The 26321-nt window shown below is 39.7% G+C and overlaps 1 protein-coding gene across 3 annotated transcripts in view; it reads right to left on the reverse strand.

The window, feature by feature from the left end:
* PPP4R3A (protein phosphatase 4 regulatory subunit 3A) overlaps nucleotides 1-26321 on the reverse strand; it is a 51018-nt gene that overhangs the window by 16796 nt on the left and 7901 nt on the right. For 2 of the 3 annotated variants that reach the window (XM_077941626.1, XM_077941625.1), the window contains 6 exons: nucleotides 15921-15976; nucleotides 10824-10922; nucleotides 6725-7342; nucleotides 2050-2127; nucleotides 1557-1673; nucleotides 953-1108 (listed from right to left, as the gene is read on the reverse strand). In XM_077941626.1, the coding sequence (XP_077797752.1) occupies nucleotides 953-1108; nucleotides 1557-1673; nucleotides 2050-2127; nucleotides 6725-7342; nucleotides 10824-10922; nucleotides 15921-15976 (1124 nt within the window). The remainder of the gene's footprint in view (nucleotides 1-952; nucleotides 1109-1556; nucleotides 1674-2049; nucleotides 2128-6724; nucleotides 7343-10823; nucleotides 10923-15920; nucleotides 15977-26321) is intronic. The other variant, XM_015144381.3, reaches the window with a different exon arrangement.

Here is a 26321-nt window from a genome sequence, read left to right on the forward strand (position 1 = left end):
AAACATGACATAACATTCAACAGTTCAAACTGGTGCTTTTTTGCACCTACCCTGCACTATAATTTAAAAATAAAAATTTAAACGTAACAGTTACATGGCATTCCATTTTTTTGACATCACAATACATAAAATAGGATCTTTTCAAAAAGTAAGACAGTCTATTTTCTTATTTTGTAAAAATACCACAGGCTGGAATTCTAAACAGATTTTTTTTTCCCTTAAGGGTGCCTTTTTCCCCTCCTCCCTTTAGAAGAACCTAAAGGCAGAATATCTTATTCATTCTTATGTAAAAAGTTGCTTCCAAATTGTTATAGGGGAAGCAGGAAAACATCAGAATCATTGGTTCAATTATTTTAAAATAAAGGAGAAGAGCACACACATTTAGTGCTCTCACATGTCACGCACTACATGATCCAGGCGCACCCTTCACATTACCAGGATATATTCTCTATCACTTTAAAATATGGTATATCTCAGATGCTAACATGTGAGTGTTTGTGAACAACTAACAGCTTGTTCTCTATGGCAAGGCAGTAAAGAAACAGCACCCTACATATTTTAAGGGACTGTGCTACATTTCTTCATTCTTGATGATTTTGAGAATCTACCCTAAAGTCAATGTTTCCCTAGGTAACTTATTTATAATTCCCCAGATACAAGAACTGATTGACTAAATGATTTAAATAAGACAACATAGCAAGTTGACTTCAGAATTAAAAAAAAAAAAAAAGTGACATTAACATTTTAAAAGGCAATTTAAACGAACATAAATAATTTCTGTAGGACAAATTGATAAACTGAGACAGGAACCAATTTAGGGGAACAATAACTCATCTGATATTATGGCTACACTTTTCCCAAACAGCAACAATTTAAATCTTAAAAGTGAATAATAAAAACAGTTATAGCTTCCTATGTATAAATACTTACTATTAGTACAAATAATATTTACCTTGCTGGTTATTTTTTGCTCTGTTAACTTCTTACTTACATCATCATTCTGTTGTGCCTCCTGCATGACAAACTCTCGTACCATGGATGGATTATATTCAACCAAGTATGAGAATATATCAGTAGCAGCACTTCGCACCTGTGTATCATCCATGCCCTGCAGACAAAAAGCATTTATTTCTCCTATAATTATAAAAATATGGAACCTATAGCTATGTAAATATCCAAACCTAACAAAACATATGAAAAAACCCTAATGTAAAAGAAAGGTCAAAGAAATTCTTCTGCATATAAAACTCTTATCGTATGGATAAAACTATATTTTCTAAATCATATATTTTTGTTTGCCTTTCTATTTTAACACTTCAGCTAATAAGCTGCAAAGCTGACAAATTATCATTAAATTATGGAAAATTCCTTTAACTGCATTCTTTCAATACTGTGTGAAAACTGTCTAACATTGCAATTTTATAGCTTCTTTAACTTAATGAACTACCCAGCTAAGATGAAATATTGGCTATAATAGAATATTTGCATGTTACATTAAAAATATTAATTTTGGGATTAAAAAATGGTAATTAAAAATAAGGAGACACAAAACTTACAAGGATGACTTCTAAAGCTGGTAATATGCCCATGTTTGACAAAGTCTTGAAAAAAGCATCTCTGTTTTGAGGCTGTAGCGTTTGGGAAAACGCACAAAATTCTTTTAAAAAGTTAACCTGAAATTAGAAAAAAGGATAAGTGATATAAAAAGTTTTATTTATTTATTTATTTATTTAGACGGAGTCTTGCTCTTGTCGCCCATACTGGAGTACAACGGCACGACCTTTGCTCACTGCAGCCTCTGCGTCCCGGGTTCAAGTGATTCTCCTGCCTCAGCCTTCTGAGTAGCTAGGACTACAGGTGCCTGCCACCATGATTGGCTAATTTTTGTACTTTTTAGTAGAGATGGGGTTTTGCCATGTTCGCCAGGCTGGTCTCTGACCTCGTGATCCACCCACCTTGGCCTCCCAAAGTGCTGGGATCACAGGCGTGAGCCATCAAGCCCAGCCAGTGGCTTTATTTTTACGCCTTTCATAGTATCTAATTTCTTACCAATTCCTGTCTTTTTTCCTCATCTGTTGCTTCATCTGTTAGTTGTGCAAACAAATCTGTCAGAAATTTTTCATCTTCCTGTGAAACAAAGGACAAATGCAATTATGTTAATGCTAAGATTGTACTAAAATATAATTTCAGGACGCTTTAATATAAATGGCAATAACTGAAAAAAGAAAGGTATTGGCAATGCTGTTTTTTTATTTTCTTAAAAGAAAGAAAAACCACACTATTAAAGTATAAAATTCTGTCAAGGTTCTATTTTCTAAGCCTATTTAAAGGCCAGGTAGTAAATATTTTGAGCTTTGTGGCCCATGTGACCTCTACTACGAGTACTCAAACCCTGGTCCAGTAGTATGAAAGTAGTCACAGACAACTGTAAATGAATGGATATGGCTGCATTTCAATAAAATATTATTTACAAAAATAGCAGGACCAACACTTGCTGACTCCTCACTTTCATAGGTTTTATAACCTTAACTTTTAAAGGGTAGGTTCTACAACCTCTCAAATGAGAATGAAAATGAAGACAAAGCTACTTTAGTGTTTTAAAGATACAGAGAATGACTCAATTATTTAAAAAGCAAAATTTAGAACTTTTTGTTTTACTTCATTTTAAAATTGAGACTTGGATTTTAAAATTCACCCAAGCCCAATTAAGGTGGTAGAGTCTTCATGATTGCCCGGTCAACGCTTCTCATCTCTATTTTTTCATCGAGATCCTGGCTTTTGTTTTGTTTTGCTTTTTGAGACAAAGTCTTGCTCTGTCACCCAGGTAGAGCACAGTGGTGCCATCTCGGCTCACGGCAACCTCCGCCTCCCAGGTTTAAGCTATTCTCCTGTCTCAGACTCCTTAGTAGCTGGGACTACAGGCACACACCACTACACCCAGCTAATTTTTGTATTTGTAGCAGAGGTGGGGTTCTGTCATGTTGGCCAGTCTGGTCTTGAACTCCTAGCCTCAAGCAATCCACTGGCCTGGGCCTCCTGAAGTGCTGGGATTACAGACATGAACCACCATGCTCGACAAAGATTTTATTTAAATTACATACTACCTCAGCTAGTGGAAGTAGATTCAATACCACTCCATCCCTAGACATGCCTCACTCTAAATACACATACACACGGATGTGTATACAAGCTCCCATTAGATTACTAGCTCCACATTCACTGTTGTGAGTGCTCTAGAAAAATCTTCTGTGGCACTAAGTTAGTTCGGTTATTCCCACCTTTACTTTTTCTAAAATGTCGAAACAGGTCATACCTCACTAATACGATCTTGACCATGTTCGTTACCCAAATGGCATCCAATTTCAAGACACTCCCCAATACACTATATTCTACCAAATGGATATCAAATGGTTAAAAAAGATATTCTCTGAACTGCTGCAGTTGGGGGTACAGAAGTGGAGAAAATAAGAATGTTTATGGTACTACAAAGGAAGCAGTCAGTGTTAAGAGGGCGTGATATTATGTGTGCATGGGGCTACACAAAGTGGGCAGGAACCTGCATTAAACTATACCTCAATCACTTCTTGCCAAAACATTTGTAAAATGCTACAGCCTTCACAGCAGCACTTTGGATAGAAATGTCCAGCATCAAGAGAAACAGACGTATTGGCAGCCAATATTTTACACAGCATATTGCAGGGAAGCAAAGATTTAACAACTTGAAATTATTCATACTTAATGAATAAAACTGGCATTTTACATGTACGAAGACCAAGAAAACACAGAAGTGACAAATCCCCACATAACAAAAACAGAACCATATGGAGCTGAAGAAAAGGATCAGGAGAACTCAGTATTTTAATTCATACTTTTCCTTTTTTTGGCTATCACTGGCTAATACTTTAGAAATACAAAATTTTCTAAACAGGAACAGACATATGATTAAACATACTGCTTTATATGTAATGTGTACTATCAAGCAGCTCTTACTACATTTATTGTCTTCCTTTCTATACTTAACAAATGCAGGTTTCAAATAATTATTTTATTTATACACCTGAGGTAAAGTCTTAAAAGATCTTCCAAGTCATATTACACTTATCTGCAGCGGTGCGACCTTGGCTTAACGCAACCTCTGCCTCCCAGGTGCAAGTGATTCTCCTGTCTTAGTCTCTGGAGTAACTGGGATTATAGGCATGTGCCTCTGCATCCCAGATTCAAGCAATTCTCCTGCCTCATTCTCCTGAGCAGCTGGGATTACAGGTGTCCACCACCACGCCTGGCTAATTTTTTAGTAGAGACAAGATTTCACCATATTGGTCAGGCTGGTCTTGAACTCCCGACCTCAAGTGATCTGCCCACCTCAGCCTCCCAAAGATCTGTTATTCTTACAATATCATAGGCATCAAAGAATAAAAAACAACATGGGGGGGTGTGTGTGTGTGTGTACGGGTGCAAATAACAATTCTTTCTTTGTACTACATAAACTTATTGCTTTGTTGAGATAGGATCTCACTCTGTTGCCCAGGCTTGAGTGCGGTGGCATGATCATTGCTCACTGCAGACTCGAACTCCTGGGCTCAAGCGATTCTCCCAACTCAGCTCCCCAAGTGGTTGGGATTATAGGCATGCACCACCATACCTGGCTAATTAAAAAAAAAAACAAACATTTTTTTTTGAGACAGAATTTCACTCCTGTTGCCCAGGCTAGAGTGCAATGGCACTATTTCAGCTCACTGCAACCTCCGCCTCCCAGATTCAAATGATTCTCCTGCCTCAGCCTCCTGAGTAGCTGGGATTATGGGCGCCCACCATCACGTCTAGCTAACTGTTGTACTTTACTATTAGTAGAGACAGCTTTTCGCCATGTTGGCCAGGCTGGTCTTGAACTCTTGACCTCAGGTGACCCACCCGCCTTGGCCTCCCAAAGTGCTGGGATTATAGGCATGAGCCGCCACACCCAGCCCCAGGCTAGTCTTTAACTTCCGGGTTCAATCGATCCTCCTGCCTTGGCTTCCCAAAGTGGTGGGATTACAGGTGTGAGCCACTAGGCCCAGCCTACGTAAACTTCTATTTCAGTTAGAATAGATGCACACACTGGGATGACACAGTAAGAGGTTTTCTAACTTTGAGGGTGTTACAAACGCAAATTATTGTCTAGCTCTCAGAGACTTCCACTCTGTTTTGTGCAGAATTCACCATACTGCACCCTAGAGGATTGTGATGCAAACACCCTAAAACACCAGATCAGAGAGACTGGGCATACTATAAGAAAAAAAAAATCTACATTTTAATAAGCAATTATCCACAGATACTTTAAAAAATTCCCATGAATCTTACATCATACTAAACACTTTCTTTACATGCCTGACCTCAGTTAATTTTCAGACAACTTTACAGGGTAGGCATTAATGTCACCATCCTTCAGATGGGGAAACTGAAGCTTTAAGAAGTTAAGGCTGTCCAACTCATATAGCTACTGAGAGTTTTTAAGTGACAGACGGAGCTGAAACTCAAATTCACATGGGTTCATGGGTTTAACTCACCCACAGGCACACTCCTTAACAAAACGTGGCTTTTGGTAGGGATACATGCAGTTATAATTTGCCTCCTCTGCTACATTTCCTAGACCCTGAAACTGGACCCTTACTGTATCATTTTCTGGGATTTTTACAAATTCGCCTTAAATTTTATTTTATTTGGTAGAGACAGGCCACAGTGCCTGGCCCACAATTCTCATTCGAATTTATATTCTGTATTTAGTGACATTTCTCTTGGCTTTGTGCTTCACTCTTTCCTCTTCCAATCTGTTCTATTCTATGCATAATTCATAGAGTAATAACCCCAAAGTTCAGCATTCAACCACTTCATTAATGTTATCCTCCTGTAGTTGAGTATGGTGGCTCACACCTGTAATCCCAACACTTTGGGAGGCTAAGGTGGGAGATTTGCTTGAAGCCAGGAGTTTGAGACCAGCCTGGGCAACAAAGTGAGATCCATTCTTTACAAAAAAAAAAAAAATGTTAAAAGGTGGGTATGGTGGCATGCATCTGTAGTCTTAGCTAATTGGAAGGCTGAGGTGGGAGGATGGCTCAAGCCCAGGAGTTCAAGGTTGCAATGAGCTATGGCTGTGCCACAGCACTCCAGCCTGGGCAACAGAGCAAGACCCCAACTTTATTTAAAAAAAAAAGAAAAAAGTCAGGCTGGGCCCAGTGGCTCACATCTGTAATCCCAGCACTTTGGGAGGCCGGGTCAGGCAGACTGCTTGAACTCAGAAGTTTGGGGCCATCCTGGGCAGTATGACAAACTCCACCTCTACAAAAAATACAAGAATTGGCTGGGGGTGGTGGTGCACACCTGTGGTCTCAGCTACTCAGGAGGCTGAGGTGGGAGGATTGTTTCAGCCAGGAAAACGGAGGTGGAGGTTGCAGTGTGCTGAGACTGCATTACTGCCCTATAGCCTGGGCAACAGAGCAAGACCCAGTATCTAAAAAATCATCCCCTTGTACCATTTCTTCAAACTACATTTATCACACTTACCTCTCCTACCCGAGATACAGTAACCTTCTGGTCTCACAGTATTATTATATATTATAATCTCTTAAAATATCTCACAAATACTTAACTTTATACATTAACAAAATTAAAAATATATGTATTTAAAAGCAGCAAATTGTTTTTGCTGCATCTCTTGAAGTATGAAAAAAGGAATGATCTAACTCACCTGCAACATGCCAACAATCTCTACCTTATTGAAAAAGATAAAAGAGTGAAGTGTTGATAACATGTTTTCTTCAAAGACTGAAGGAGTTGGTAGAACCATATCTTGTATATACTGAACTCTGTATGTCTGATGAATTTTTTGTTTCAGCTCAGGATCTGATATGGGAATCACTTCTTTAAACTTGGCTGTTTTCGTTAGAAATTCCCTGTGTTTTCGTGGTTGTGATAAAGCAGGATCATATTCTAAACATCCAATGACGTCCATTATACATTCTTCAGAGAACATAACTTCAAAAAGAGCAGTTCGATTCAAGAGGAAGATGCCTTTGATAATTTCATACAAGTGGTGTAGTCCTTCAATATTTTCCAAATCCTCACACACATGAAAAAGCTCCAGGAGCTTTTTAATATAACCCTCATTTTCTAGTGCCAGTGCAAGTTTTTCACGACGAAGAGGTGAAGGTAAAGATGATGCCACAAGTTCTGCAATTTCTTCAAGGCGACTTAATTCACAAGATGGCAATTCTAAGCCTGGCGATGACATATCATCAAAACGCTCCTCTTCAGATTCATCCACAAGGTCCTGAGTGATGTCCACGGAAGGGTCCTTTCCTTGAACCTATGGAAAAAAAATTTAATTGCTGACTAAATATATAACAACTGAACAGCAAGCCTAAATGATATTCTAAGATGAATACAAGAGATGCTGTAAGAAACCCATAATGATAATTTTCAAGACAAAACTGCCTATTTTTCTACATTACATTTCTCCAAATAACGTATACTTTCAATTTTAAGGAAGTTAGTCAAAGTTCAAAAACAGACTGAGCTTCCTTATAAAGCATGAGGTCTGCTGGCAAGAACAACTTTCTAGGACAGGCTAAACTAAGTGAGACTGTTATGAAACAGACCTCTGCAGACTCACAACAGAAGCCTGATGCTAAAACAGCCACTAACATCTCATATCCCTGGCCCTCTTTTCCAGTAGACCAGGGCAAGTCTCAGCAACAGTGCTAGGACTGTGCTAAAGGATAGCTGCCACCACCAAGCTCTTCAATATTTAACTCTGAGGTGACGACCAAACAAACACCAAATATCATAACGTTATGATCACAGAAAATATATATAATTATAAGCAAAAAGTAAAATACTTAACATCAATTGATTGTAGAAACCAAGGGCCAAAGAGCATGAACAAACTGGCTTTGGACCAAAGTGAGTCACTGATTTGCTATAAATACTGACAGCCCAAAAATAGGATTTAAAAAACACTAGGCAGAATACAAGAGTACCTACATAAAAATGAAGCCACATATAAAGTAAATACAACCTATATGTAGTACGAGTTATCCCCAAAAAAGGTCTGCTGAAGGTTAAGTAACCAAACCACGAAAATATCTTCCTTTCTACACACCCTAACCTGTAGCCTTCAGGATCCCTCTAGGAGCCCGAAAATCTGTCATAAAACCTAATTTTATGCCACTGGAAGGGCTCTTATTATAAAAAGGTAACTTACATTGACTACATTTTAAAGTAAGGCATTTTTTTGTAACAAAAGGTCAAGGATAAACTTTGAAAGGAAACCAGTTTTGTTATTGTGGCACTACAATTTGAGACAGTGACCACTAAAGCAAGTAGAAGGCCAAGTAGAATGTAAAGGGATGAAAAAAATTAGACCTTGTATGAAAAAGCCAAGAAGCTTAAATTGCTTAGTGTAATAAACAGATGCATTGATAGACACTAGAAGAGATGATGACCTGGAATACTTTTCTTGAAATGTGCTGCAAGGTGATATGGTCTTGACCTCAACCAAGTGGACAGCAACACTGAAAGGAGGCAAGTCAAGTCACATTCATGGCTTGTACCTGGCATGGTCTCACATTGGCTCTGAATTTGTTAATTATGTAAGCTCTCATTATAATTTTAAGTTCCTAATATCCAAACCATGATTTTACCACAGAAAAATGTTAGATTTTGATTAGCAAACCAAATGAAAAGAGAGGAGTACCCTTATTATATTAAAAATGCCATCTTTTTGAGTTCAGACAAAAATTGGTGAACATGGTTCAAGAAACAGAAAAACATTTAACATCTCAGAGAGCAAAATGTAATGACTTTCTTGGATCTAGAAAATGATTGAGAAGTTCAGACAGAACCCATAGTGACTGAGAAATGACACCTTGAACATAAACTATGTAAATGTTGAAAGGGAATACAAGAATATAACGCAGTTAGTGATAAAATTATTATAGAGAAAGCATGCAAGTACTACTATCTGTGCCCCAACTTTAGATGACGGAAAACTTTATAGCATTCAAGACTGAACAAAGGTAAAGATCAGACAATCTTAAAGGAGAGACAGGCATGACAATGACAGACCGAGTTCAGGTTTGAGTTGCACACTGGCATAAAGGAAGACCGCATCCAGAGTGGGACTGTTTGATTCAGAAACATGAAACAGAGGAGAACAACATTTGTCTGAATAACAGATGCTATTAACATAGCCTGAACTCATTAAAGTCACCTCTCTCTCTTTGGGAGAACTCTACAAGACAAAATCTAGAGAAATGTGCTATAAATAGAATTGTTGGACAGAAAGCAAAGAAAAACTAAAAAGATGGATGGTATTCAGATATAAATGTTAGTCCTTTCATGTTTCAGAGAAGGGACAGCTTAACAGACAGCTTAATGTATGAAAATCACAGCTAAGTAGAATATATAGTTGAAATAAATTCCACAAGTTAAGAAAAAACTGTGCTAAGGACACTAGAGCTTCTATGAATGCTATGGCTGTCAAACTTCAGGGTGCATCAGAATCACCAAAAGCAGGGGGCGACAAACTATAGCTGAATTTTGGTCTGCGCCTGTTTTTGTAAATAGAAATTTTACTAAAAAACAGCCCCTCCATTCATTAATGTGCTGTCTACGGCTACTTCCCAACTACAACAGCAGAGTTGACCTAGCTGTGACAGAGACTATATGGCCTGCAAAGCCTTAAATATTTGCCATCTTGTCCTTTAAAGAGAAAAGTCTGGTCTACAGGGCTTGTGAAAACAGAATTCCTAAGACAGGATTTTAAAAAACAATTATTGGACACTACTTGCAGTTTTTGATCCAGTAGGTCTAGGGTCGGCGGGAGGGGAGCTGGTCTCAGAATTTGCATTTCTGTCAGTTCCCAGGTCATGCTTGTGCTGCTGGTTTGAGGGCCACACTCAAAGGAATTAAGGAATCTGGTGAAGATTATTCTCCAGATAAAGTAAACATGGAGATGGAGAAATCTTCTCTGGAAAGAAATGGCCTAAACGAGTGTATACCAAGAGCCAATGGCATCAGCAACTAGAGCACATACAAATGCAAATTCACAAAAGGTTGCGATTATGTCACTAGGGAAACTCCAGAATAAATTAAGAACATTCAAGCCTAGAGGCAGAGTAAGGCTGAATCGTCAGCTAAGAGCCATACTGCTCAAGACAAGTACAAGGGTGGGTTTTCTTTCAAGAGCCACAAGAAGTTATAAACAAAAGAGTGATGTGATCAGACTTGCATTTTTAAAAAGATCACCAAATCACTGTAGCTAAAATGTTGATTTAGGAAGATCAGTCAAGACAAAACCAATAAACCAGGCAAGAAATGATGGTGGCTTGGAAAACTATAATAGTAAAAATGAAGATAAACCAATGGATCAAGATTTATTATCGAGATAATAAATGGGGGGACTGAATGGATAAAAGCGACGATTGAGGATAAACATGATCCACAAGTTTCTGACTTCAGCAACTGGACGGCACTTAGAAGAAGACGGGATAGATGTACGTGGGAAGGCTATGTTTGGTTTTGGAGTACTAAATTTGAGATGCTAGTGAACACACAAGGAGAAAGTTTCAAAAAGGCAGGTGGATATAAAACACTGGAGTTCAGCAAAGGTATGAGCTAGAGAGTTTAGTGTCAATAAATTATACCTTCCTTTAAATCAAGTTCAAAGCAGCAGTGAATTCAAAAGATCAATTTGAAATTTATTTAAACTCTTGGGCATTAGTTGAAAGCATGGCGAAAAATAAACACTTAAAGAAAGCATGTTGATTTTTTATTTAAAAAATTACCTGACATATTTTCTCCCAAATTTCATCACATCCAGCTTTTTCTTGAAAGCTAAGGGCCAAGTCATAATTTTCTGCTTCAGACCACACAATCAGAGTGTCCTTTGGAAACATAAAAGGAGTCTGAATGATTAACATACACTATCACAAACGAAAATGAACAAACAAAAGGAAATAAAACTGTGCTCATTTTTACTTCTTGCAACACTAATACTGGCAATTATCAATGTCTTTCTTTTTCAAAACAATGACTTTTTACACTTCACTTCCCCCAATCTATAAAACAAAAATAATGTTTCCTTAAGGACAACTTAAACCAATATATGGAATATATTCTTTTCAGGCACTGCAAAAGATGAAAACATACCAATTACACTAACACTATCCAATCATACTGACTTGTATTTTATGCTGTCATTAAAATGTCCAAAGAGGAAATCTAAGTATAAAATAGCTAGGGCATGTTAGGACGATAGGGTTAAAACAACTCTTTCTCTCTTCCCTCTATTGTCAGCAGGTGTTTTTCACCAGGGGCTTCTGAGATCCACGAAGCCCTTGAAATTATTGGCTAAATTTGTAGTATGTGAGCATTTACCTGTACATAGGTTCAAAAAAAAAAAAAAAAAAAAACTTAGCGAAGTGCTATGGTTCAAGCAGCAGCACACTCCTAGCACCTACCACACTTTCATTCCTACTCAGAACTTTTTAGTTTTTTGATGGAGGTCTTGTCATGTTGCCTAGGCTGGTCTTGAATTCCTGGCCTCAGGCCGTCCCGCCTTGGCCTCCCAAAGCACTGGGATTACAGGCATAAGCCACAGTGCCTGGCCATCTAGACAGAACTTTAATGAAAATTTAATGAATAGTTCGACAGTTTTTATTAAGATGTAATCTCAGCAAGACACTGCACATACAATACTGAGACCATTTTATATTCCTCATAGTACCAACAGCATATATTCTACGATATGCATGGTATGATAAAAATATATGGCTGGACGCAGTGGTTCACGCCTGTAATCCTAGCATTTTGGGAGGCCGAGGTGGGCGGACCACCTGAGGTCAGGAGTTTGAGGCCAGCCTGACTAACACGGTGAAACCCCATCTCTACTAAAAATACAAAAATTAGCCGGGCGTGGTGACGTGTGCCTGTAATCCCAGCTACGTGGGAGGCTGAGGCAGGAGAATTGCTTGAATCCAGGAGGCAGAGGCTGTAGTGAGCTGAGACTGCGCCACTGCAATCCAGCCTGGGTAACAGGAGCAAAACTCTGTCTCAAAAAAAATAAAAAAATAAAAAAAATTAAAGAGTCAAACTATTTATTAAGGCCTAATATGTCCTTTTGGCAGGGTGTGGTGGCTCATGCCTCTAATCCCAGCACTTTGGGAGGCCAAAGCAGGTGGATCACCTGAGGTCAGGAGTTCAAGACCAGCCTGGCCAACATGGTAAAGCTCTGTTTCTGCTAAAAATACAAAAAAATTTTAGCCGGGCATGATGACAGATGCCTGTAATCCCAGCTACATGGGAGGCTGACGTGGGAGTCACTTGAACCTGGGAGGCGGAGGTTGCAGTGAGCCGAGATTGTGCCGCTGCACTCCAGCCTGGGTGACAGAGTGAGAATCTGTCTCAAAAAAAAAAAAAAAAAAAAAAAAATCCTTTCAAATCTTACTGGCAATAAATAAATATACATACTCTTCGATAGCAATCAACCATTTCAAAAAAGGGCCCTCTCATTGACAGCAATCTATAAATCATCTCATACAAGAAATATTGAATGGTACTAGGGAGAGTCACATTTAATGGCTAACTTCCAAATCTGAAGGGCTATGCCACTCGGTGTTTTTTCAAGCTGGTACAAAGAGAATTTAGAAGAGTAAAGTTAGATGGATTGGAGTATGGTATAAAGAAAAAAATAATTCAATCTTACTAGTAAGTAACCAAAAACAGACATGCAAAACCTGACTGGGCATCCATCGGGATGACAATGGTTCCCGTATTGAGGAGGTAACAGGACTAGCTTAAGGTACTTTTAAGGACCTGTGATTCTACTGCAGCAGTTTCTAATCTTTCTCACTAGCAAGGACTTCTGTTTTTTTTCTTTTGAGATGGTGTCTCCATCACTCAGGCTGCAGTGTAGTGGCACCATCATGGCTCACTGTAGCCTCTACTTCCCTGGGCTCAGGTGGTCCTTCCACCTCAGCCTCCCAAGTAGCTGGAACTACAGGCATGTGCCACCATGCCCAATGTTTGTATTTTCTGTAGAGGTGGAGTTATGCCATGTTGCCCAGGCTGGTCTCAAACTCCTGGACTCTAAAAGTGCTAGTATTACAGGTGTGAGCCACCACTTCTAGCCAAGAACACATCTCAATATAACACAAATGGATTCCATGTTTAAAAATGTGTCTAAGCGAGGCACAATGGTGTATACCTGTAGTCCCAGCTAGTTAGGAGGCTGAGGAGGGAGGATTGCTTGAGGCCAGGAGTTGGAAGCCGCAGTGCACTAAGATCACACCTGTGAACCAGTACTCCAGCCTGGGCAACATATCAAGACCCCACCTCTAAAAGAATAAAAATGAAAAATTTATCTGCTAAACTGCATATTAACTCTGTTCAGTCATTTATACAACTGTCAATCAAGAGACCAGTAGTCTCGCTGGACTAAAGTGCTGCCAGTCAGAAATAAATAAATGAGAATCTGATTTGGTTGTGCAGTATTACTAAGTCTATAATTTTTATTCAGAATTTTGGAAAATACCTCAAACTCCCCTTTTTACACTATCTTATAGGACTTCCAGCTATCACAGATCCCAGGCAGGCCATCTGATCCAGACTGAGTAGCAGTTCAGGGTCAAAACTATTAACATTCTAAGATTAACATGCCAAAAATTAGTAAGGTTTCATTTTTAGTTTACCTTTATAATTCACCAGAACAGAACAACAGGTAGAAGAATTTGCAGCTAATCTATAATTCTGGCAGCCTAAATACTTTACAAGGTTATCTGCTCAGTAGATACTGAGCATTTATTATAAGGCTCCATGTAAGACAAAATTAAATTACATTATTTTCCGTCAAAATAGCATGGAATGAAAATACTAAGAAATTTAGGAGGTAAAGAGGCCACAGTATAAATTCTAATACCACCATCTATGTAGCAGGTGATGCCTAAAAAGTTAGGTAACCTTTCTGAGCCTCAGTTTCCTCATGATCAGGATGGGAAAGATACATCCTGTTATGAAAACTAGTCATAATATAGACACTACTTTTTTTTTTGAGTCGGAGTCTTGCTCTGTCACCCAGGCGGGAGTGCAGTGGCACCATCTAGGCTCACTGCAAGCTCCACCTCCCAGGTTCCCGCCATTCTCCTGCCTCAGCCTCCCAAGTAGCTGGGACTACAGGTGCCCGCCACCATGCCCGGCTAATTTTTTTTTGTATTTTTAGTAGAGACGGGGTTCCACTGTGTTAGCCAGGATGGTCTCGATCCCCTGACCTTGTGACCTGTCCGCCTCGGCCTCCCAAAGTGATGGGATTACAGGTGTGAGCCACCGTGCCCAGCTGGTACTACTTCTTAGTGATGAAAACAAAGTTGGGGGAAAATAACAATCATCTTGGGGGTGCGGGGAACAACTTGCCCAAATTAGATGGCTCCTAAAACTCTGATAAATACTTAGGATTATCAGCTCAATAAAGACTACTAGGATAAGCCTAAAGCCAATAACACATTCTGCTGTAATGTATATTCAGAATCATTTGGAGGCTGATGCTTAAGTCAGGGTATAGCCAGACATATGCTCTTAATTACCTATTTGACAAATCTAGTAAGTTTATAAAATTTTAGAAACTGCTCTTGTTTTCCTTGAAGATTCCAAATATTACAGCAACTTTTCTCCAAATTATCTTGCTTATCACCCAACAACCTATAGGCTGAGACACATGAATTTGTTCACTAATTCTCAAAAGTTTCAATCTTTCCTTTTTCTTAAAATGTGCTTTTACTCTTCAGCTGAATACAACTTCAAAATATGAATTTAATGTATTTCAGTATGGAGGGATCAAAGCCAAAGATTCCAGGCTCTCATTTTTCCATCAAACTTAAGTTTTCTTAAGAATACTAAATGCAACACAGTATTATATCAGACTATCAAATTATCAAGAAAATATATTGTATGAATGTTTGGTGGACAAATAAATCACAACTAAAGATATTTAGGAGTTGATACCAGCATTCCTATCCACTATTTGGGTGATGTCAAACCCAAAAGTCACGACCTTTACGCATCATCTATGGGAAAAATAAAAACAATACCAACTTCTTTCTAGTATTTTCAAGATCAATGATGAAGCAAAGCACTTTAAGAACAAGCTGGTAATCTTCTTTCTTTTAAATTAACTATTTTGTATCTGCATCTTCTGGGCAATGAGGGAACTGATCTTGACTTCATTGGCTATATAGAGCACTCATCTTGTATGTGTGTGGGTGGACATGAAGCGCAGGCGCGTGTGTACTGAATGAATACCATTTAATAACAGCACTAGTTGATACTAAGTGAAAGATTTACTTTCTGATATTTCATCGCATATTAGAAAGGCTTAAGAAACAGTGTATTTTGAGTACACTGTACTGTTAAGTACAGTTATCTTCAAAACTGTAATATCATAGTAAGACTCTATTCGGGAATCTGTAAAAGAAATCAGATTCATATGACAGAGTCCTATCTACACAGTACTGCTGTAGAGGGAGATACTGATGTTCCTTCTGCATTATCATCTACAACAGCAAAAGAAGGAATTTTCACGTTTAACTGTGTTAGTAGCAGCTTATCACACCAATGGTCACCTTTTTATTAAGGTAAAAACAAGGAAATTTTAGGGCTCAGTTGCTATAATAGGTGGAACACAAACTCCATTTTAACTTGTGGCAAGCTTTTTAAATTTAAAATTATTGTGTTAAACACTATAGGAACTGGCAGAAATCCTATTTTAGAATTTCACTGGCAAACTGTTGTAATCTGTTCTAAATTTTTCACTATAAGCAATCAGATTATAAACTTTCATTTACTCAGAAGGAAAATATGCAAGATAAAACACAACATCTTCAAAATTGTACCTGTTGTTTCTGGTATGCGGTGTTAGGATTTATTTTGGACTCTAAAAGTAGAGAACCTAGGAAACAGAAAAAGACATTCCATTATATTACTATAAAACAGAAAAATTATATTCCCTTACATACATACATATTTCCTTAAATTTTTTTTTTTTTTGAGACAGGGCTTCCCTCTGTCGCCCAGACTGGAATGCAGTGGAGCGATCTCAGCTCACTGCAACCTCCGCCTCCCATGCTCAAGCGATTCTCCTGCCTCACCCTCCCAAGGAGCTGGGATTACAGGTATGTGCCATCACACCAGGCTAATGTTTTGTATTTTTAGTAGAGATGGGGTTTCACCATGTTAGTCAGGCTGGTCTCGAACTCCTGACCTCAGGTGATCCACCAGCCTTGGCCTCCCAAGGTGCTGACATTACACCTGTGAGCCACTGCGCTTGGCCTCAAAAAATATTTTTAAAATTTTTTTCATTTTTTGTAGAGATAGAGTCTCGCTACGTTGCCCAGGCTGGTCTCCAACTCCCGGGCTCAAGTGATCCTCCCACTGCCCCCTCCTCCCAAAGTGCTGGTATTGCAGGTGCAAGCCACTGTGCCTGGCCATATTTCCTTTTTTGAACATTTGATGCACACTCAACTTCAGTTATAGAAAAACTACTATTATTTGAGACAGAGTCTCACTCTGTTGCCTTGGCTGGAGTGCAGTGGCATGATCTCGGCTCACTGCTACCTCCGCCTTCCGGGTTTGATTCTCCTGCCTCAGCCTCCTGAGAAGCTGGGACTACAGGCATGTGCCACCATGCCCAGCTAATTTTTGTATTTTTAGTAGAGACGGGGTTTCACCATGTTGGCCAGGATGGTCTCCATCTCTTGACCTTGTGATCCGCCCACCTCAGCCTCCCAAAGTGCTGGGATTACAGGCGTGAGCCATTGCGCCTGGCCTAGAAAAATTATTTTTAAAACAACGTAAGTTTAATTACAGTAATTTGTAACCTAAGAAATGTTTTTCTGAGACAGGGTCTCGGCTCTGTTGCAGTTGCGCGATCTCAGCTCACTGCAACCTCCACCTTCTGGGTAGCTGGGATTACAGGGGCCAGCTACCATGCTTGGTTAATCTGACGAGTAAGGACTGGGTAACAATAGAAATCTACCAATTTATGGACAGCAGAAGGTAATTAAACAGCACAGTGTGAAGTCCGATGATCTGGGTTAAAATCTCCGATATATTGTATGACTTCCCATACCCCTCTTCTCTTATCAACCAGTTCTAGTTTATACCTGCAAGTACTACCTGAAGACAAACTCTGGCCTAAAAATATTTGAGAAAAAGCAGTTTTCTCTGCAACCGTCTCTCATACGGAGCTTTCATTTCTTCTCGTATTACACTTAACAATTGCTTTACCCATTCCAAATAGTGGCTAAATGGCTGAGTGTTCTTAACATTTCCAAATTTAGTTTGCTTTTTCATCAAAATTCATTTGTTTTACGATACTGTCCAATATTGATTTACTGACCCTTCACTACTGTGTTCTCAGAACAGTACCAAATAATACCGAACATAGTAAATTAACCAAGCTCTGATAACTCAATTTGTGTTATGTCCTATGCACATAAACAGCTTTCCACTTCACACCAATCCTCCCACTATGTCTAGGACAGGTGACCTAATTAATCCAAAATCTCTTTCTTATCCTTTGAGTACTTAAACATTCTCCATATTATTTTTTTCCACCTTATTCCCTACAAACCCCATTTCTTTGAGTTTTCTTTCTTTACAAAAACTGGTTTTGGCTTAGGAGGCTCAGATAAGCATTCTCACGTTTTAGAGAAAATACTGTTTTAATCTTCTTCCTCTTTTTCCAACTTTTGCCAGATTAATCAAAACACATTTTCCAGTGCCCCTTCAATTCTCTTTATGCTCAATTTTCAAGATTTTATTTTGGTAATTAAGAGCTGTGCTAGTGATACATTCATAACAAGAAAAAGCAGCAGGTGGCCAGGTACGGTGGCTCATGCCTATAACCCAGCACTCTGGGAAGCTAAGGTGGGAAGATCGCCTGAGGCCAGGAGTTTGAGAACAATTTGGTCAATAAAGGGGGACCTTGCCTCTGCAAAAATAAAGTAACAATAAAATAAAATAAAAATAAGAAAAAGTAGACCGGGCTTGGTGGCTCACGCCTGTAATCCCAGCATTTTGAAAGGCTGAGGTGGGCAGATCACTTGAGGTCAGGAGTTTGAGACCAGCCTGGCCAACATGGTTAAACCCCATCCATACTAAAAATACAAAAATTAGCCAGGCATGGTTGCAGTGAGCTGAGATGGCATCACTGCAATCCAGCCTGGTCAGCAGAGACTCTGCCTCAAAAAAAAAAAAAAAAAAAAGAAAAAAAAAATTAGCTGGATGAGGTGGTGGTGCATGCCTATAGTTCTAGCTACTCAAGAGACAGGCAGGAGGATTGCCTGAGCCCAGGATCTCAAGACCACAGTGAGCCATGATTGTATCACTACACTCTAGACTGGGTGATAAGAGATCCTGTCTCAAAAAACAAAGGCAAGGTGCAGTGGCTCATGCCTCTAATCCCAGCACTTTGAGAGGCCAAGATGGGAGGACTGCTTGAGGCTAGCCTGGTCTCAACAGTGAGACCCCATCCTATATATTTTTAATACAAAATTTTAAAAAAAGTATAAACATCTCCAACTATCTTTGTAGTCTTTCATTATTTTAATTACTAGAATAAAAATGGCATTCTATTATTCTCCATGGAAATAATAAACTATATACAGTACATTATGGATCAATATTACTTTTTTTTTTTTTTTTGAGACGAAGTTTCACTCTTGTTGCCCAGGCTGGAGTGCAATGGTGCGATCCCGGCTCACCACAACTTCTGCCTCCCGGGTTCAAGCGATTGTCCTGCCTCGGCCTCCTGAGTAGCTGGGATTACAGGCAAGTGCCACCATGCCCAGCTAGTTTTGTATTTTTAGTAGAGACAGGGTTTCTCCATATTGGTCAGGCTGGTTTTGAACTCCTGACCTCAGATGATCCGCCCGCCTTGGTGGGCAGGTGGGTCACTTGAGGTCAGGAGTTCGAGACCAGCCTGGCCAACATGGTGAAACCCCGTCTCTACTAAAAGACACACAAAAAATTAGCTGGGCATGGTTGTGCATGTATTTAAACCCAGCTACTCGGGAGGCTGAGGCAGGAGAATCACTTTAACCTTGGAGGCGGAGGTTGCAGTGAGCTGGGATTACATCACTGCACTCCAGCCTGGGCGACAGAGACTCTGTCTCAAATGAAAACAAAAACCAAAACCACAAATGAGATACCATTAAGTACCCACTAGAATGTCTACGATCAAAGACAAGACAACAACAAGTGGTGACAAGGCTGTAGAGAAATGGGAAGCTTCATACATTGCTTCTGGGAATATAAAATGAGGCATCGATTTTGGAAAAGTTTGGCAGTTCCTCAAAAAGTTAAGCAGAGTTACCTTGCAATTTCCCTCCTCGGTATATATCCAAGATAAATGAATACATGCCCAGACAAAAACATGTACATTTATATTCATAGCAAGGTTATTTACAACAGCAAAAAATGAACAGATAAATTCAATGTGGCACATACTCAGCTACACAGAATAATGAAAACCTAACACATTACAATACGTATAAACCTTGAAAACACATGAAATTAAAGAAGCCCATCACAAAATACCACATGTCCATATAGGTAAAGTTACATATATACACACACACACACACACACACACACACACACACATATATATATATTTTTTAGATGGAGTCTCACTCTGTCGCCCAGGCTGGAGTGCAGTGGTGTGATCTGAGCTCACTGCAGCCTCTGCCTCCCAGGTTCAAGCAATTCTCCTGCCTCAGCCACCTGAATAGCTGGGACTACAGGCATGTACCACCATGCCCGACTAATTTTTGTATTTTTAGTAGAGACTGGGTTTTACCATGTTGGCCAGGCTGGTCTCAAACTCCTGACCTCAAGTAATATGCCTGCCTCGGCCTCCCAAAGTGCTGGGATTACAGGCGTGAGCCACCGTTCCCAGTCCAGACAGGTAAATTTAGAGAGGGAAAACAGATTAGTGGTTGTTTAGAGCTGGGAGGAAGTGAAAGTGGGTAGTGATTGTTAATGGGCACATGATTTTTTTCAGAGGAGACGTGGTGATGGTTGCAAACCTGTGATTATATTAAAAAACAATGAACTGTACATTTTGAATGGGTGATTTATATAGTATACAAATGCTGTTTTAAAAAACCAAAAAAACAGGTAATGTGCAGCCTAGGCAATATAGTGAGACCTTGTCTCTACAAAAAAATTTTAAAAATTAGCCAAGTGTGGCAGTGCACGCCTTTAGTCCCAGCTGCTCAGGAGGCAGAGGTGGGGGGATTGCCTAAACCTAGGAAATGCAGGTTGCAGTGAGCTGAGATTATGCCACTGAACTCCAGCCTAGGCAACAGAGCAAGACCCAGTCTCAAACAAAACAAAACAAAACAAAACAAAACACACACAAAAAGGTAAACTGTAAAGTATAAATATTCATACAATGGATACCATGAACAATGTGGCAAAATTAACCTATCATTAGGCTAGCAGTTTTCTCTGGGTAGGATCATGACCGGGGAGGAATATGAAGCAGGCTTCTAGAGTAATGGTTATGTGGTTTCTTCAATGGTGTACTGGTTATTTTTTGAAAATTCATCAAATTGAATACTTATGATTTGTGTACCTTTCCGATGTATTATACTGCAATTCAAAAGATTTTTCTAAGTTTAAGAAGTCAAAAACACATAGCACAGGGGATTGAGGTTGTTATTCAAGTTGTGCTTTCAAGAAACACACGCCTGACTTTTACAGTCACTAAAACAAAAAACATGGCAGTGCAGTGGTATGACATCGTCAGTCGCCTAATACCTAATGGCAATTATTTCTCAAGTACCAGTCTCTTTGACATTTTCTTCAAAACTCTCTTAGTAATGTTTACAGGATCAGACTAATTAGAAAGTGGGGGAAAAAGGTTTGACGTATTCCCTTCCAAAGTTCTGGCTAAAACAAGGACACACTATAAGTTTCTGGGGTTGGGAAATGTTTTTCTGGACCATTCAGGATATTAGAGGAAAGCATCCCCTGAAACTCTCTTTTCAATCATATCACATGGTTTTGGTCTAGGAAGTCCAGCTCTGATTCCCAATACCATATTCCCAAAGAGATAAGTAGGCTGTAGACGCTAAAACATGGGAAACAGTCTTTTAACTTGAGGGCTCAGTAAGACAATAAATAAAAGACACAATACTATATTTACTCCTAGTCTATCAGGTTTCTCTCCATCATCTAATAGGTTTCATTGAGCCAAGTTATACACTACACCAATCAACTATAAAAGATCCAGTTCAGTGTTAACATCAATTAACACAATCCTTCCCCCCAACAAGTTTGTTTGTATTTTGTTGCTATAGCTACAGTATTAGGCACAGTAATTCTATCCTACTAATGTATGGGTATGGATGGGGTATAGAGTTCAACTTTAGGAGAGGGATTTACTAAATAACATGGTAGCAGAGATGACAGGGGAGAAATGATGATCCTTAGCAGAAGATCTCAGCAACATTAAGGGGAGGCAGAGAAGGTTCTAACTAAGAACAACACATGTTTCTGATAACAGTTACGTCTAGTGGAACTCAGTAACTGAAGCACACTCAAGACAGACTCCATTCACCCCAACTCATTTGAGAAACACATCTACCCTCTCTCCAATGAAACAGATTCCCTTATTTCCCAAGAGGAATCTTTTACTTACACACACACACACACACACACACACACACACACACACACACACGATACCTTTTCCCACACATCTGAGAAAGACATTGTAACAAAGACCAAGGAAAGGAAATCCTACACTCCAATTCAAGAAAACTCCAATACTGAGACTTGAGAAAGATCTCCCCACTTCCAACCTGAACTATAAGAAAGGAAATACAGAGAAAAATGAAAATCAGGAGTGCTCAAGCCAAGCTGAATGCATCAGTACTTCTAATTAAATCTGTCACTGTGGAAGCTATCATTCCTAACAAATTCTCCTGTCTACTAATTGATATATGCACTTGGACTTTCTCAAAAACATAAGAAGTCCTAAATACTCACTTAGCAGTACAAAGACTGAAAATTGAATCATCTTCACCTACCCAACTTTTAAACACATACTACTCTTTGGGCCAACCATTCTTCTCCTAGGAAATTACCCTACACCCTCGGATAAGTGCCAAGGTATATGGATAAAGATTTCATTAGCAGAGTCTGTAATGGCAACACACTAAAAACAATCTATACCAGCCGTTCTCAAAATGTGATTTGGGGACACTATGGGGCCTGCAAAGTCAAAATTATTTTCAAAATGATACAAGGTTATACGCCTTTTCCACCACCAATTCTCTCAGAGTCTACACTGATACTGCCAAAGATTCAATGCAGAAGCAGATGAGAATCTTCCTGGTTTTTTAAAAATTAGGCCAGATGTTGCAATTTGTAAAAATAGGCCAGGCATGGTGGCTCACACCTATAATCCCAGCACTTCAGGAGGCTGAGGCAGGCGAATCACTTGAGGTCAGGAATTCGAGATAAGCCTGGCCAACATGGTGAAACCCCATCTCTACTAAAAATACAAAAATTAGCCGGGTGTGGTGGCCCATGTCTGTAATTCCAGCTACTTGGGAGGCTGAAGCAGGAGAATTGCTTGAACCCGGGAGGCAGAGGTTGCAGTGAGCCGAGATTGTGCCACCGCACAGTGAGACTCTGTCTCAAAAAAAAAAAAAAGATACTCTCTCATTAAACTCTTATTTTAGAAAAGTTATTTCTTCCTTAATGTTATTTTGTTAACATGCTATGTTAAAACATTATTTTTTAAACATTATTTTTATTTTAAACATTAAACATTATTTTTAAGTGATTTTTTTCCAAAAGTCTGTTTTAATTTCTAATATGGTAAATATTGATAAACACAATTCAAATGAACATTTGGGGAATCCTAAATTTAACAGTATAAAGGGATCTAGCTGGGCGTGGTGGCAAAGGCCAATGACCCCAGGTACTTGGGAGTCTGCTAAGGGAGGGTCACTTAAGCCCGGCTAATTTTTGTATTTTTTTTTTTTTTTTAGTAGAGACGGAATTTCACCATGTTGGCCAGGATGGTCTCGATCTCTTGACTTCATCCACCCACCTTGGCCTCCCAAAGTGCTGGGATTACAGGTATGAGCCACCACCTCCAGCTGAGACCCCCATCTCTCCAAAAAAAAAACCAAACAAACAAAAAAAAAATTGCCAGGCATGGTGGTGCAGGCCTGTAGTTTCAGTTGCGTGGGAGGCTTGCTTGAGGTCAGTAGGTTGAGGCTGCAGTGAGCTCTGACCACACCACTGCACTTCAGCCTGGGCGACAGAGCGAGACTCTGTCTGAAAAAAACAAAATAAAAAATAAAAATGAAAACAAAACAAAGAAAAGAGTCTAAAGGTATCCTGAGAAAAAAAGTTCGAGGAACGCTACACTGTGCCACCAAGAAGATACCGTGTGAATAAGTACAGTGGAATACTACGCTACTTTTAAATGAGATCTGTGTATCCTGACATTAATTTATGTCCCAAATACACTGATAACAGGTGTTTACAATTAGGAAATGGGAAAACAATGTCAAAAGGAGAAATGCCGCTCAGAACATCACCAAGACAAGTGCAGGTAGAAACTGACCAATAGCAAGAAAAAATATAATGAAGGCCAAGGCAGGAGGATCACGAGGTCGGGAGTTCAAGACCATCCTGGCCAACATGGTGAAACCCCATCTCTACTAAAAATACAAACATTATCTGGGCATGGTGGCGTGTGCCTGTAATCCCAGCTACTCGGGAGGCTGATGCAGGAGAATCGCTTGAACCCGGGAGGCAGAAGTTGCAGTGAGCCGAGATCGCACCACTGCACTCCAGCCTGTGTGACAGAGGGAGACTCCGTCTCAAAAAAAAAAAAAAAAGGCCCCTCCCTGCTTCACATCTTGGTTCTTCCTATAACATGAAACGTGAGGGCCTTTCTTGTAGGGTGTTGCCAACCCCCACCAAAACACACCACAATACTACACTTCTGGGGATTAGAGATAATGATGGCTGGTAGTACAGAGTAAGGTATCCTTCTAACAAAGTCTACATTAGAGAGAACTCAGCAAATATTTTTAAAAGGAAAGATTTTGCATAAAAATTATAGATTTCTTGCTGGGTGCAAGTTAATACAGCAAGATTTGTAGTTTAAAAAAAAAAAAACCTACCTCACAGGGCTGCCACGAGCATTAACTGAAATTTTTAATTCAAGTGCCTGTCCCAATATAAAGTACATAACCAGCACTCAATACTTTTTGTTTTTGAGACGGAGTTTCGCTCTTGTCACCCAGGCTGGAGTGCAGTGACACGATCTCGGCTCACCGCTAACTACGCCTCACAGGTTCAAGCGATTCTCCTGACTCAGCCTCCAGAGTAGCTGGGACTACAGGTGCGCACCACCACACCAGGCTAATTTTTCTATTTTTAGTAGAGACGGGGTTTCACCATATTGGCCAAGATGTTCTCGATCTCCTGACCTCGTGATCCGCCTGCCTCAGCCTCCCAAAGTGCTTGGGATTACAGGCGTGAGCCACCGCGCCCGGCCTCAATACTTGTATTTTTAGGGCACCATCATACAATCTTCACTGTTAACACTGTACTGTTGTATAGCAGGAAAACGAGTATTAATAATGACCCATAAACACATTATGAATAAGAGGTTAACCAATATATTCATTTACTGTTTAGGAAAAACATTCTAGTACACATTTAGTCAACATTCCATAAAAAAATTACTGACTTTTAAAACTTATGATAGGCCAGGCATGGTGGCTCATTACTGTAATCTCAGCACTTTGGAAAGCTGAGGTGGGTGGACCACCTGAGGCCAAGAATTGGAGACCAGCTCAAGACCAGCCTGGGCAACATGGCAAACCCTGTCTCTACAAAAAATGCAAAAATTAGCCGGGCATGGTGGTATGTGCCTGTAGTACCAGCTACTTGGGAAGCTGAGGCAGGAGGACTGCTTGAACCCAGAATATTGATATTGCAATGAGCTATGATCGCGCCACTGCACTCCAGCCTGGGTGAAAGACCGAGACCCTGTCTCTAAAATTTAAAAACAAAAAAACCCAAAAACACCTTCTGGTAAACAGTTTTTATTCATCTGGAAAATCTACTTGTTTAGAAGATTTAACTTCCTGTTACTGAAGAAATGAGATAGTATACACAATTCCTGTAATTTTTATGGTTTTATCTTCACTATCAACCAATTAGACTCAGGTAGCAGGAAAGTAATATGGGAGTGTTTTGGTTTAAGTAACTTTGGTCTTCGCCACAGCCCTGATTCGGATAAATACTGAAGGATTTCAGAATGAACAGCTACACCCTTGTCAGCTTCTAGAGTATATTGTCCTTATCAATATTCAAAGCTTAAGGCAGGGACTTATGTACTATGCCTCATTAGTAGAGAGAAAGCACCATCAAAAATGAGTTAATGCCAGCCTGGGCAACATAAGGTGACCCCGTCTCTACAAAAATAGAAAAAATTAGCCAGGCATGGTGGTGTACACCTGTGGTCCCGGCTACTCGGGACGCTGAGGTGAGAGGCTTACTGGAGCCTGGTGGTCAAGACTGCAGTAAGCCCTGATCACTGCACTCCAGCCTGGGCAACAGAGTGAGACCCCGCCTCAAAAAAATAAAAGTCAGTGGGGTCCAAAATCTTATGTAGGTGGGAGACTAAAGTATGCTTTAAATCTCTAACAGGCATATGCTCCAAGTCCTTTTTTCCTGATTTTTTTGGAAAAAAATTTAAATGCCTCATTACACAATGGCATTTAAAAACTAAAATGGGCCAGGTGTGGTAGCTCACAGCTATAATCCTGGCTACTCAGGAGGGCGAGGCAGGAGGATGGCTTGAGGCCAGAAATTCAAGACTAGTCTGGGCAACACAGTAAGATCCCACTTCCCCTCAAAAAAATTTAAAAATAAATCAACTGTGTGTGGTGGCATGTGCCTATAGTCCCAGCTACTTGGGAGGCTAAGGCAGGAGGATCACTTGAGTCTTAAGAGTTTGAGGCTGCAGTGAGCTATGATCGTGGCACTGCACTCCAGCCTGGGTGACAGAGCAAAACCTTGTCTCTAAACAAACACTTTTCAAAGTTAAATACTTCCCCTTGTACCGAAACTGAGCTCTTCTTGGTAAATATACAGAATGCTTGGCATATACAAGATTCTATACTACTGACTTAATTGTTCATTTCTCTCACAGCCCTCACCCCCAAAAGCTTTTCCACACTATGTGT

This window comes from Macaca mulatta, chromosome 7, assembly GCF_049350105.2.
Source record: "Macaca mulatta isolate MMU2019108-1 chromosome 7, T2T-MMU8v2.0, whole genome shotgun sequence".
NCBI lineage: Eukaryota > Metazoa > Chordata > Mammalia > Primates > Cercopithecidae > Macaca > Macaca mulatta.